Genomic DNA, 12818 nt, shown 5'->3' with positions numbered 1-12818 from the left:
CAGAGAACTCGGTCTGACAAAGTGAAAACGCAGTGTTTATGCTGGAACTGGTGGCTGACTCAGGAAGAAAAGGAAGCAGCCGGACGACACAGAGTCCCAGTGAGAAAGCGTGTTTTTAACATGCTGTCAATGCTGGCAGATTATTCTCCTGGTCCCGGAAGAGCCAGGGGAGCAAATTCTCCTTCTGAAAGTGCCTACTCGCCAGGGTCTCCGGCATAAGTTGAGCCTTCCCTGCCCCCCCCCCCCACGCCGGCCCAGGTACAGAATCATAGAAGGGTGGTGCTTCCAGACAGCTGCTCCAGGTGGGTGACACATCCGAGCCACCAGCGGCCCCCTCACAGCAGGGCCACCTTTGCCGTTGGAGAGAAGCCCCCATCTCTGCACCGTGTGCTCAGAGGAGTCTGTACCTTGAGAACTGCTCAGCGACCTGGGCTAGCACCGTCTGGACGAGCTCTTCTCTCTCTGCAAAGCAAAGCAGAGAGGCAGATGGAACACAGGTGACAGGGAAGGACGTGCGGGGCGCCGTGGGCCGGGATCCCTCCTGGTGTGGACACGGGGGCTGAGGAGCTGCCCGGGGTACCTGGAGGGATGCTTTGGCCTCCTGTGAGCAACCTGGGCCCCCCACCTTCCACTCTCTTTCCCCCCCGGGCCACAGAGGCTGCTCAGCAGAGTGTCCAGGGCTCGTGGTCTCCAGCTATGAAGAGCAGGCAGGACCGGGTCTCTCCACACGGGAAGTTTTCTCTTCGTGCCTGGCTCTATTTTATGGGGGCAATTACCGTGACAGAGTGAGTTCAAGTGCAAAACACGGTGTTCTCATGCCGGTCTGTGGAGAGGAAGCTGGCCGGGTCAAGCTAGTTCGTCCCTTTGTTGCCTGGCCCGTAAAACTGGGCTGGGCGGCGGGTTTTATAAGGTCCACAGGGCCGAGTGTACCCTGCCCGTTTCCCTGTTTCCTGGCCAGGCCCAGCGCCGGACCCACACGGGCCTAGTCTCGAGTTCATGTCTCCTATGCTGTCCTGATGCCTAACCCCCCCACTGTAAACAAAATAAATAAAAACAAAACAAAACCAGCCCAAACAAACAAAAGTTTCCAATAATCCAATTCATCAGTGGGGCTCAAAAGCTAAAAATGCTCATATCCTCTGACCCGGAGTCCCATTTCTAGGAAATGATCAGGCGTGTACACAAAAGACGTTCGTCACAACGTTATTTAACAGTGAAACTGTAGCAGCCGTGGGCTTGTGAAATAAATGATAATGAATCTGTACTGCGAAATCATACCTTACTATTAGAAATAAAATCTTGAAACTGTTCACGTCTATTGTTAAAGTAAATGAAAAAGGTTTTGAAACAGTCCTACAGAGTGATTCCACTTTTGAAAACACACTGGGAGGGTAAACTCCAAAACAACAGTAGTTATCCTTTGGTTATAAGATTATAGATAAATTTTGTTTTCTTATTTTTGTTTCTCTGTATCTTATGCATTTTTTATAATGAACAACATATATTAGTTTCATAAACAGAAAAAACATTTAAAAAATGAATCAATTTAAATTAACCGCTCAAGACCTCATAGCTTCACCTGCCCAAGGAGAGGGTAGACCAGGTGACCGAAGGTCCCTTGGACTTTAGCATTCAATGACTTGATAAGAAGAAGAAAAATGATGTTTTATTATAGCTCTTGAAATTATAAGAATAAAAATGTCAGCCGGGAAACTGTCATAGAGACCCATCTGAGCCGCTGGCCGGCCCAAGGCCACAGCCTTCAGAAAGGCCCACCCCTGCCAGGGAGGAGAGGTGACCTCCGCCAATAAGGGTGACCATGGGGTTTCACGGGCCTCTTTGGGGAACTCAGCAGGGTTTTGGGTCACTTATTATGAAGTCTTTGGATAACATATAATGTGTGACATAAACTTTAAGAGTTAATGATCTCGGGGTCTTGAGGTGAACGCAGAAGCCCACCAAGCAGTCAGCGGTTAGGGACCACGTCACCTAGCAACGGCAGGTGACTGCGTCCTGGGCCACGGAGAAAACCTCAACACATTTAACAGAATTGAAACCACACACAGCATATTTTTTGACCTCAAGAGAATCAAACTAGAAATCAGTAGCAGGAAGATGGCAGAAAAATCTTCAAACACGTGGCAACTAAACAATACACGTCTAAGCGATTCATGTGTCAAAGGAGAAGTCTCAAGTGAAATCTAAAAAGACAGAGAACTCAAAGGAAATGAAAATGCAACACATCAGAGTTAGCCGTGGGACTAAACTAGAGCCACGCTGGCAAGGAGGGTCACGGCACCAAGTGCTTACGTTACAAGAGAGGAAAACACTCGACTCCATAATCAAAGATCCCACCTTAGCAACCTAGGAACAGAAGAGCAAAATAAACCCACAACAATAGCAGAAGGAATGGAGGAAATGATGGAGAAAAGAGTAGAAATGAACTAGAAGACAGCAAAACGATGCAGAAAATCAATGAAGTAAACAGCTATTAAAAGTTATTTGAAAATATGAGTACACTGACAAACTTCTAGCATGACTGACAAACCAAGAGAGAAGACGCAGATTATCGGTATCAGGGATGAAAGGCGGCATCACTATGACCCTGCAGACGGCAGAAGGATGATAAGGAACGCTACAAAAGACTCTAGACACACGCATTTTACATCTGATACAAAATGGACCGATTCCCAGAAAAGCATGAGCTATCTCAACTCATTCAATATGAAACAGGTCATTTGAATACCCCGTAACTACTAAGGACATTCAGTTGGTAATGTTAAAAACTTCCTGAATAGAAATTTCCAGGCCCAGATGGTTCCACTGGAGAATTCTACCAAACATTCAAAGAATAAACATGATTCCAAACCATCTCTTCCAGAAATAGAAGAGGAGGGAACACATCTCAATTCGTTTTATAAAGTTAGTATTACCCCGATAATCCAGACAGAGACAACAACAAAAACTACACACCAATATCCCCTCATGAATACAGTCAAAAAAATCACTAACAAAGTACTAGCAGAGGGAATTCAGCAACACATAAAAATAGTTGTACATGAAGATAAAGTGGGGTTTGTACTAGGGGCTCAGAGCTGGCTCTATATTTGGAAGCCACCCACCCCTAGATTACTTACAATACCTAATACAATGTAAATGCTGTGCAAATAGTTCCTACACTGTCTTTTTAAAATGTGTATTATTTTTTATTGTTGTACTGTTTCCGTCCGTGGTTGGCTGAACCCACAGATGTGGAACCCACCGATGCAGAGGGCCGACTGTGCTCAGTAATGAGAGGCCGGATGCTTTCTGCCTAAGATCGTGCCAAGGCAAGGATGTCTGTGCTCACGCTGTCATTCAGCATGGTGCTGGCAGTTCTAGCCAGCGTAATAAGGTAAGAAAAAGAAACAGAAGCCACACAGACCAAAAACGAAAGAAAACTGTCCCTATTTGCTATTGACATGACTGTCTACATAGACAATCACAAGAAATCTACAACAAACCCCTCCTGGAACTAATATGTGAGTGTAGCAAGGTCAAAGGATAGAAAAACATATAAAATTCAATTGTATTTATATATATTAGCAATGACCAGGCAGACATTAAAATGAAAAATACAATACCATTTATAATCACTAAAACAGGAAAAAACAACTTAGGCGTAGACCTAACAAAGCATGTGCAGACGCTGTATGCTGAAAGCTATACAATGCTGATCAAGGAAATCAAAGAAGATATAAATACATGGCAAGACTTGACTATGTTAATGGGTTGGAAGTCTCCACATGGTAAAGATGCCAATTTTCCCCAAATTGGTAAACAGGTTTAATGCAACTTCTATCTATATCCTAGCAAGATTTTTTTTTGTAGAAATAAAGGTTATGCTAACATTTATACAAAAATGCAAAGGAACTAGAAGAGCTAAAAACAATTTTGAGAACCCAGAGAAAATGGGAGGGCTTGGTCTAGATGATCTTGAGATTTATTGCATAGTTACGGCAATCAACACTGGGAGGTATTGCCGGAGGGCAGACGGGGACAGTGGTGGGACGGAACAGAGGATCCCGCAACACCCACGTGATGTGCCTGATGGTTCCAGGGTGCGAGAGCAGATGAAGGGAGAAGAGAGAGCCTTTCCACAGTGGTGTGGCGCGATCGGACACCCACAGGCAGAGAAAAAAGAGCCTCGACCTAAAACTCGCAGTTTAAATAAAAATCAATGCAAAATGGACCATGGATGTAAAATGTAAAACTATAAAACATTTAGAAAAAAAGATAAGAGAAAATCTTCAGGATCTTGGGTAAGGCAGGGAGTTTTTAAGACTTGACACCAAAAATACAATCCTGAAAAGGAAAAATTGATCAACTGGACTTCCTCGAAATTAAAATTTTCGCTCTGAGAAAGATCCCGTTAAGAGGAGGAAAAGCCAAGCCACCGTCTGGGAGAAGATACCTGCAAACCACAAAACCGACAAAGACAGGAACATAGAATATGTAAACAACTGTCAAAGCTCAACAGAGAAAAACAAAACCACCCAGTGTGGAAACGGGCGAGAGATGGCAGACATACTTCCGAAGCAGGTGTACAGACGGGCGAGGAGCCGCACCATTAGCCACGAGCAGATGGGAACCGCAGTGAGACCGCGCTGCGCGCTGATCAGCAGGGCCGGGACGCAGTGGCACTCGCCTTGCCCGTGGGGGTGCGAGCGGGCACAGGCGCTCTGGGGAACAGTCTGGCGGCTTCTTAAAAAGCTAAACATGCAACTACTGTCCGACCTCGCCTTCGCACTCCTGGGCCGAGAGATGAAAACTATGTTCACACAAAGCCTGCACACAGTGCTCGTAGCAGCTTTCCCTGTCACAGCCCCAACCTGGGGACGACCCAGACGCTCTCCCAGGGCGAGCGTGTGAACAAGCTGTGGTCCACCCACACCACCGAAGGCCACTCAGGAGCGGAAGGAAGGGACCACGGCCACAGCCAACTCGATGGCTCCCAGAGGACGACGCCAAGTGCAAACAGGCAGTGCCCAGGTTGCCTCCTGTGTGGTCACATCCACAGAACATCTCAGCAACGACCAAAGTACACAAATGGAGACCACATCGCTGGTTGCTGGGGCTTAGGGTCGGGTGGGGAATAGAAGGGCAGTGGTGTGGCCACGGAGGCCGGCAGGCGGGAGGGACCTGTGGGGACAGAATGTCCTAGGTCTGGACTGAGTCAGCGTCAGTCCCCGGGTGTGACATTATACTGCAGTTGTGCAATGTGTCACCATTGAGGGAAGTGTCGCCAAGCCTGCCTGGCTCTCTCCACACTTGTTCTCACAACCGCACGTCAACCTGCAATTACCTCAAAACGAGACATGTGCAGACGGAATGGAACCAGGAAGATAAAGGAGAGTCTTCCTCTGGACACTCGAGGTGGGCTCCCCTGAGCACTGCAGTAGTCTTACGCCTGAATTTAATCTCGGCGTGAGTAGTCATGCTTTGTTTCCTTACCCCCTCTCTCCCGGTCCAGCCCAGCACTAGGGGCAGACGTTCGGGTTCCAGTTACAGCCGCACCTCAGGCCCCGGGCCACCCGGGCCAGCACGCCAGCGTGTCTGAGCTGTTCCCAGAAAGCGCAGGGATTCCCAGTGGAGCTTCCAGCAACAGACGCCAGGCCATGGCACTTACGCTAATGGGACATAGGTAACTCAACAGGAGGAACTCGCTGAACTGTCTCCTTAGATCGCGGGAAGTCTGCACTCTTTTGCGAGGGCAAAGGAGCAACACTGCCTGTGTGCACAAAGGCCAGCCACGCCCACACGTCCACAAACAAAGCCCTGACCAGGAAACGGGCGCCTCCCTCCCCACCTGGAATCACTGGAATTCCTGCAGCAGCCACCGCTTCCTCCCAGTGGATTTCTTGACTTAAAAACGCGCTGGGGTTGCATGTGTGCAGAATGCTCCGGACAGCGCCTGCCCAGGGAAGCCGCCTGCCTCAGCGATGGCCGCTGCGGCCGCTGCCATTACTGTATCTCGGGGGCTCCGGCAGGCGCAGTTCCCCTGACTGCCTTTCTTGCTTCCGCTGCCTTCCCTGGGACGTCACCGTCCCATGGGGTGGCAGGTGAGCTCTGGGCACCACCTCTAGGCTGCGAAGCAGCGGATCCTACTTGCAACATCTGGAATGTGGTGTTCACCCCTCCAGCGCCTCCAGAATCCTCAGCCAGCCTGAAACTGCTGAATTTGGAGGCAACAAGCAGGTTCACTTGCACATGTTAGTCATTCCCAACCTTTGCGGCAAAACCGCATCGTATCAGCAAAATCTGATATCATGCGTGGCACCTGCCTTCTTCCTTAAATGCCATGTGGTATATACTGAATTCTAAAAATTAAAGCATATTCAAGTAGTTTTGCTTTGAGAATTTTTAAAAAGTGAAGAATAACGAGCAATAGCCCAGGATGCTGGTGATTCGCAACTGGACAGAACCCACCAAGTTTCCGAGCACCCGGGAGAGTGGGAGTAAGACCCTGGGCGGAGGAGCCAGCGGGAACGATCGCTGACCACGCAGGCGAGACCGAGGGACAGCGGCGGATGTACACGCAGAACCACCTGTTTTCCAGAGGAAACTGGCCCACCCGACAGCAGCACAATGCCTGAGTGTGCCCAAGTCTGGAATTCAAGGGTGCTGCTCCCAGCTCCCTATAATTTAGTCCTGCACACCAGTGACTTTAGTAAAGACAGAAGCGCTGACTGCACAAACGAGCAGGTGTGAGCCGGAGGTTTAAGCCGGCCCCTCCCGGCCTCACCGAGTCCACGCTGCTGTCCGCGTGCTCTGGACTGGCAAAGCTGGCTCATCTGGGTGCTGTGCCCCGACAGCCTCCTCACGTGACAAGCACCGAGTCTCTCACATGTCACAGGGGAGTTGAGTTTCATTCCAGGGTCATCTCAGAATCCAGCAGGGTCTGGGTCCTGTTTTTAAGACGCTGCCAAGTCCATCCAGCTTCGGGCCATGGATTTGCAAGAGAGGGCCCAGGACCCGCCCACTCGAGCAGAACCAAGGGGGCTGGGATGAAGCAAAACTCAGGAGGTGCAGAGGGGACCCTGTGGGGCTGCCCGCTCCAGGTTCCTGGTGGCACTTGGCCGTGGGGGTGGCAGCAGGCGCCCGGCCCCGGGGTGCTCGCACGGCTGTTCTCACGAGTGACCAGGGCAGAGTCTGCCCCCCGCCCCCGTCCCGTGCCCAGAAGCCGTCACCTGGCCCTACCTTAGGCTGCAGTGGAGAGTTCAAGGAACCTGCCCCGGCCTTGCCCACCTCCTCCAGGAATGGCTTACTTGTTTCAGATAAATCCCGAGTCTACCCAGCGCAGAAGGACGTGAAATTTGGTTTAACTGATCCACAGCACAGCCCAACCTACAATTCCACCTCTGAAGACTACTGTAACTCAACACACTGATTAGATCGGCCAGCGAGCTGATTTTCATGTCTCTTTTTTAAATCTTGTGCCTGGGAGAACAATAACAGCAATAGCAATTCTTCTGTCCCCAGACACTGAGCGGGGTTGGGCACACACTCTTCTCCCTGGCCGATGAATGCAAACACAGCCCTAGGGACACGCTGGCCCCCACACCTGTGCACTGGGGAAGGGGGCCTGGAAGCAACAGCAAGGAATTTGCATCCCAAGCCCTTGACCTGCAACAGTGGGACAGACAATAGCACAAGGACGCTTGAGTGTGGCCTTGGAGCCCACACCCAATCCCATCTGTCCCAGTCTCTCTTGACGCGGCAGCTGCTGTATAGCACCACTGGGCTCATGGTTACACGCCATTAATATGCCGTGAGCCACGTTTCTCCTTATCAGATACTGCCTAACCAACTTTTTTTAAAACTCTGCCATTCCTTTAGACAGGGGTGTCTTATTTTTGCATTAGGGACAATAACCTACATTACTCGGCCCGAAGAGAGGAGCACTGCAGAGGTCCTGAGCATGGGGGAGGTGCACTTCGTTCCGCTCTTGTCCAGCCCCCAAGCCCTGAGCGCCAGGCTCTGCCAGGGAAGGGCTGGCGGGCTTCCCGCTGGCGGGGGTGGGGAGGGTCGCCGTCCCTCTTCCTGGGAAGCGAACTCACCTCCTGTTCCACTTTTGCTCTCTCCCAGCCCGTGCAGCTGCCCTGGAACCTCCCAACTGACCAAGGATGTTCTAACTCAGGGAACAGTCACTGCAGTTCACTGTTTATGGACACCATAAAGTAGATGTTCAGAACAAGGAGGACATTTCCTCTATGGCCCAGGAGGACAATAAAGTTATATGATTAACGGTGACCTCGCCTTGCTTCTTAAAGGCACAGGAGCCCTTCACATGGCTTGTCCCCCTGACAAGGAATCGCACAAGTTTATCAGCAGCCAAAGAAACACCCCAGACGACTGGTGTTTCAGCCATTCGGGATAACGAAGGAAGCAAAGTGGGCCGAAGACCCCGACGACCAAATGTGGAATTGTGGAGAGTGTCGTGCAACTGCCTTGTCATTTCAGATTCAGGGCACCTCAGGGCGGGCACCGGACTCAATTTCCTCCCTTTTGTTGTTGGAGAGGCGATTTTATGTTGTGTGTAGTGTGCCTTTGGTTGCAGATATCTGGGCATAATTTCTATGCCCCTCTCTCTTCCTTAGGATCGGTGTGTAAGCAGAAACACGCCTGCGAAGCCGCAGGCCTCCGGGATGGCTAACACGCGTTTGTCTTTCCTGTGTTACAGACGGTGGCTCCGTCCCATCTTTACCGAGTGCCTGCGGTGCTCCGGCTGCTGCTCTGAGTGCTCTGAGTGTGTTAACTCACTTTAATTCTCCTCACAGCCTGCGGCGGCTACGTGACATTGAGAGAGGCCGTGTCACAACGCGTCAAACCCGAGCTGCCCTGCCCTTGTCATGCTGTCATTCAGGGCTGCAGGGACAGGCAGGGCTGCTCTCACCCACGGGGGGCGGGGGGAGCCGAGATGATCCGCACCAACGTCTCCCCTTTCTTCTGGGGGACCCCTCCCCGCCGGCGGGATGAACTTCTGGTGAAGAAGGGTGTGAACGCCCACGTGGATGCCCTCGGAGGAATCTGGATGGGAACCAGCAGCCCCACATGCTGGTGGGGCTTCATTATACGATGCCCTGCGTGTGTCGCTGTGACCTGACAACCCTACGGGAAAGGCTGATTATGGTGAAGCCGAAGGAAACCAACTCGGGTTCATCCTGTCTGGGGCTTTGACTTTGTGTCAAATGATCCCCTAGACTAGGTCCAGGAAGAATGCTGTCAGGATAAAGTCTGACCCAATAAACGGATTGCCTATGATGCAAATGACAGGATGTTTGCAAAAATCTGGTAAAGACTGAGCCTTTTTGCAAACAGAAGGTTTCACTACTTCTGTGGACTTTAACAGGCTGCACACGGTTGTAAAGTCTGTCGCAAGAGAAATGAAAAATAGCCAACTGATCGCTGTCATAACAAAAGGCAGGAAGCAACACAGATATCCATCAATCGCATAAACAACGGTACGTTCACAGAGTGAAGAACTACGCTGCTGTGAAAAATGGAAGGTTTCCATGCCCTGCTATGGCGTGGCCTTACATTGTAGGTGGCTAGGACCTAAGCAGAAAGTTGCAGGTTTATCTGGCTGAAGTGCTACAGGTCAGAGTTTTAGGTTGTCAGAGAAGATGGAAATGAAAGGGGGAATCTCCAAAGTAGGAACCTTGGGGGAAGGCACATTCTGTGTAAACTCAGTTTACCGTGTAAACTGTTTCTTGGTTGATCCCTGAATTGCACATACGTGTGGGTCTAGGAGGATGAAAGAGCTTAGTAGGGATTTCAGCTCTAAATGACGGGGAGACAAAGTTTGGAGCCTGAGTCCAGTCCAGTTTGAGGGGCTTAATAAACACCTCAGGCTTCCTGCTAACACCCCAGAAGGGTCACTCTACAGAGCTACCCTAACAAAGCATAAAACCAAGCCTCCACAAGTTTGAGGTCATCAGTCAGTAATTTAATTGACTGCCAGAACAAAACCAACACTCCTCAGAGAAAGAGAACAAAATCCAGAGTCTCTGCAACACGTTATTCACAATGTTAGCATACAGTGAAAAACAGACATGCAAAGAAACAGGAAAATGTGACCTACTGTCAAGAGAAAATCACCCAACAGACACCCCAGATAATTCAGATGTTGAATTAGTAGACACAGACTACAATGCATCAACTATAAGTATGTCCAATAACCTAAACAAAAAGGATGTTAGTAAATAGTAAACAGACAAGGAATCTCAAGAGAGAAATCTATCAATAAGAATCAAGTGAAAATTTTAGAATTTAAAAATATAATATCTGGATTATATTATAGATGTGCTTACAGCAGTTTAGAGTCAGCAGAAGAAAGAGTTAGGGCAGATGAATAAAAATTACCCAGTCTGAAGAGCAGAGAGAAAAAAATTTTTTTTAAAAGAAAGAACAGAGCCACAGTCACCTGAGAGATAATAACAAACTTTCGAACATACATGTAGTTAGTGAGAAAGATTGGTGCATATAATACATTTAAAGAAATAATGGCTTAGGCCGGGCGCGGTGGGTCACGCCTGTAATCCTAGCCATCTGGGAGGCCAAGGCGGGTGGATCACTTGAGGTCAGGAGTTCGAGACCAGCCTGAGCAAGACCCCGTCTCTACTAAAAATAGAAAGAAATTATCTGGACAACTAAAAATATATATAGAAAAAATTAGCTGGGCATGGTGGTGCATGCCTGTAGTCCCAGCTACTCGGGAGGCTGAGGCAGGAGGATTGCTTAAGCCCAGGAGTCTGAGGTTGCTGTGAGTTGGGCTGACGCCACGGCACTCACTCTAGCCCGGGCAACAGAGTGAGACTCTGTCTCAAAAAAAAAAAAAAAAAAAAAGAAATAATGGCTGAAAATTTTACAAATTTGGTTAAAACACAAATTTACAGTCCATGGAAACTCAATGAACACCAAGAAGGATAAATAAAAAGAAGATCAGACCAAATCACATTGTAGTCAAAGTGCTGAAGCCCAAAGAGAAAGGGAAAAAGAAAAACACATTAAAAGCAGCTAGAGAAAGGACACATTCCATGCAGGGGAATAATGATAAAATAAAGCTGACTTCTCATTGAAACAATAGAAGCCAGGAAAAAATGAATCAACATTTTTAAACTTCTTAAAGAAAACAAAAAAAAATCCTTGTGCATGAAGAGTTCTATACCCTGAAAAACCATCCTTCAAAATGAAGGCAAAATAAAGACACGTTCCACTAAGCAAAAGATGAGAGAATCAGTCACTGACAGATCTGCGCTGCAAGGAATGTTAAAACAGAATAGAAGTTCTCCAGGCTGAAGGTGTAGAATACAAGTTGGGAGATGGGGTAGGCAGGAGGAAATAAAAGCATCAGAAAAGGTAAATATGTAGGCAACTACTAAAACATTTTTCTTTACATTTCTTTTCATAATTTCTTCCAAAGACAACTGGCTGTTTAAAGCAAAAGTTGTAACACTGTATCATGGGGTTTAAAATGTACGTAGCTGAAAAATGCACGGCAGCAGTAGCTCAGAGGTAAGTAGAATGATACTCCTCCAGGGTGAGGTGGTACAATATTAACTCTAAATAGACTGTAAATATTAAGGATGATTAAAAACTGGGTGAAAGATCTGAGCAGACACCTCAAACAGAGAAGATATACGGAGGGCAAATAAACAAATTTAAAGATGCTCAACATCATGAGTCGTTAGGAAATTACAAATTAAAATGACAATGAGATACTGCAACACACCTATCAGGATGGGGACAATCCGAACACGGAGACACCAAATGCCAGCGAGGATGTGCAGTGGTGGGAGCTCTCGCTCACCGCTGGGGGTGTGCAGTGGTGCAGCCACGCTGGAGAACCGTTCGGTAGCTTCTCACAAAGCGAAACACATTCTCACACGAGACCCAGCAATTGTGCTTCTTGGTATTTACCCAGTGAACTGAAAGCCTGTGTGCACGCAAAACCCTGCACGTGAATATTGATGGCAGCTTCATTCATAATTGAATAAACCAGAGCCTGCAAGCAGCCAAGACGCCCTTCGAGAGGTGAGTGGATAAATGAACAGTGGTACCTCCAGACAGTGGAATACTATTCAACACTAAAAGGCACAGAAGAATCTTAAATACATATTAGTAAGTGAAACAAGACCCGAAAAGGCTATATTTTGTAGGAGTCCAACTATGTGACATTCTGGGAAAGGCAAAACCATGGAGACAGGAAGATCTGGATGGGGGAGGGAGGGATGCCCAGGTGGGGACGTTCAGGGCGGTGGAACTGTTCTGTGATACTCTGATGGCGGGCGGACACATGACGTCACACATCTGCCCAAACGCAGAGAAAGTGCAACACCGGGCGTGAGCTCTAACGTGAACAGTGGACTTTGGTCGCGAACGTCGTGCCAATCTGGTTCACGGATCACAGCAAGTGCACACCTGACGCAGGGCGTGGCAGGGGCTGGGTTGCGTGTGGGGGAGAGAACACGTGGGAACGCTGTACTTTTCACTCAGTTTTGCTGTGAATCTTAAAAAAACAAAATCTATCAATTGAAAAAAAGTTAAAGATCCATATTGTAATATAACGGCCAACTGAAATAACACTGAAAGGTCCAGCTAAAGAGCTGACAGAGGAATAAAATAGGACACAAAAAGTTGTTCAATTAACCAAACAGGGGGCAGAAAAGGAGCAGCAGAGAGAAACAAAACCCGAGATCAATAGAAAACCACGAGCAACACGGGAGACCGAATCCCAACCCTATTAACAAATGCATTAAATGTGATGGACACAGAAA

The 12818-nt window shown here is 48.4% G+C and overlaps 1 protein-coding gene across 6 annotated transcripts in view; it reads right to left on the bottom strand.

The window, feature by feature from the left end:
- The window catches only part of PDE9A (phosphodiesterase 9A), an 82843-nt gene that overhangs the window by 26858 nt on the left and 43167 nt on the right, over window positions 1–12818 (bottom strand). For 2 of the 6 annotated variants that reach the window (XM_045540728.1, XM_045540733.1), the window contains one exon: window positions 408–462. In XM_045540728.1, coding sequence (XP_045396684.1) covers window positions 408–462 — 55 coding nt within the window. The other 4 variants (XM_045540731.1, XM_045540729.1, XM_045540730.1 and 1 more) reach the window with 4 other exon arrangements.

Source organism: Lemur catta, chromosome 1 (genome assembly GCF_020740605.2).
Source record: "Lemur catta isolate mLemCat1 chromosome 1, mLemCat1.pri, whole genome shotgun sequence".
Lineage (NCBI taxonomy): Eukaryota > Metazoa > Chordata > Mammalia > Primates > Lemuridae > Lemur > Lemur catta.
Note: the sequence above shows the minus strand (reverse complement) of the source record. Positions and strands in the feature narration are given on the sequence as shown.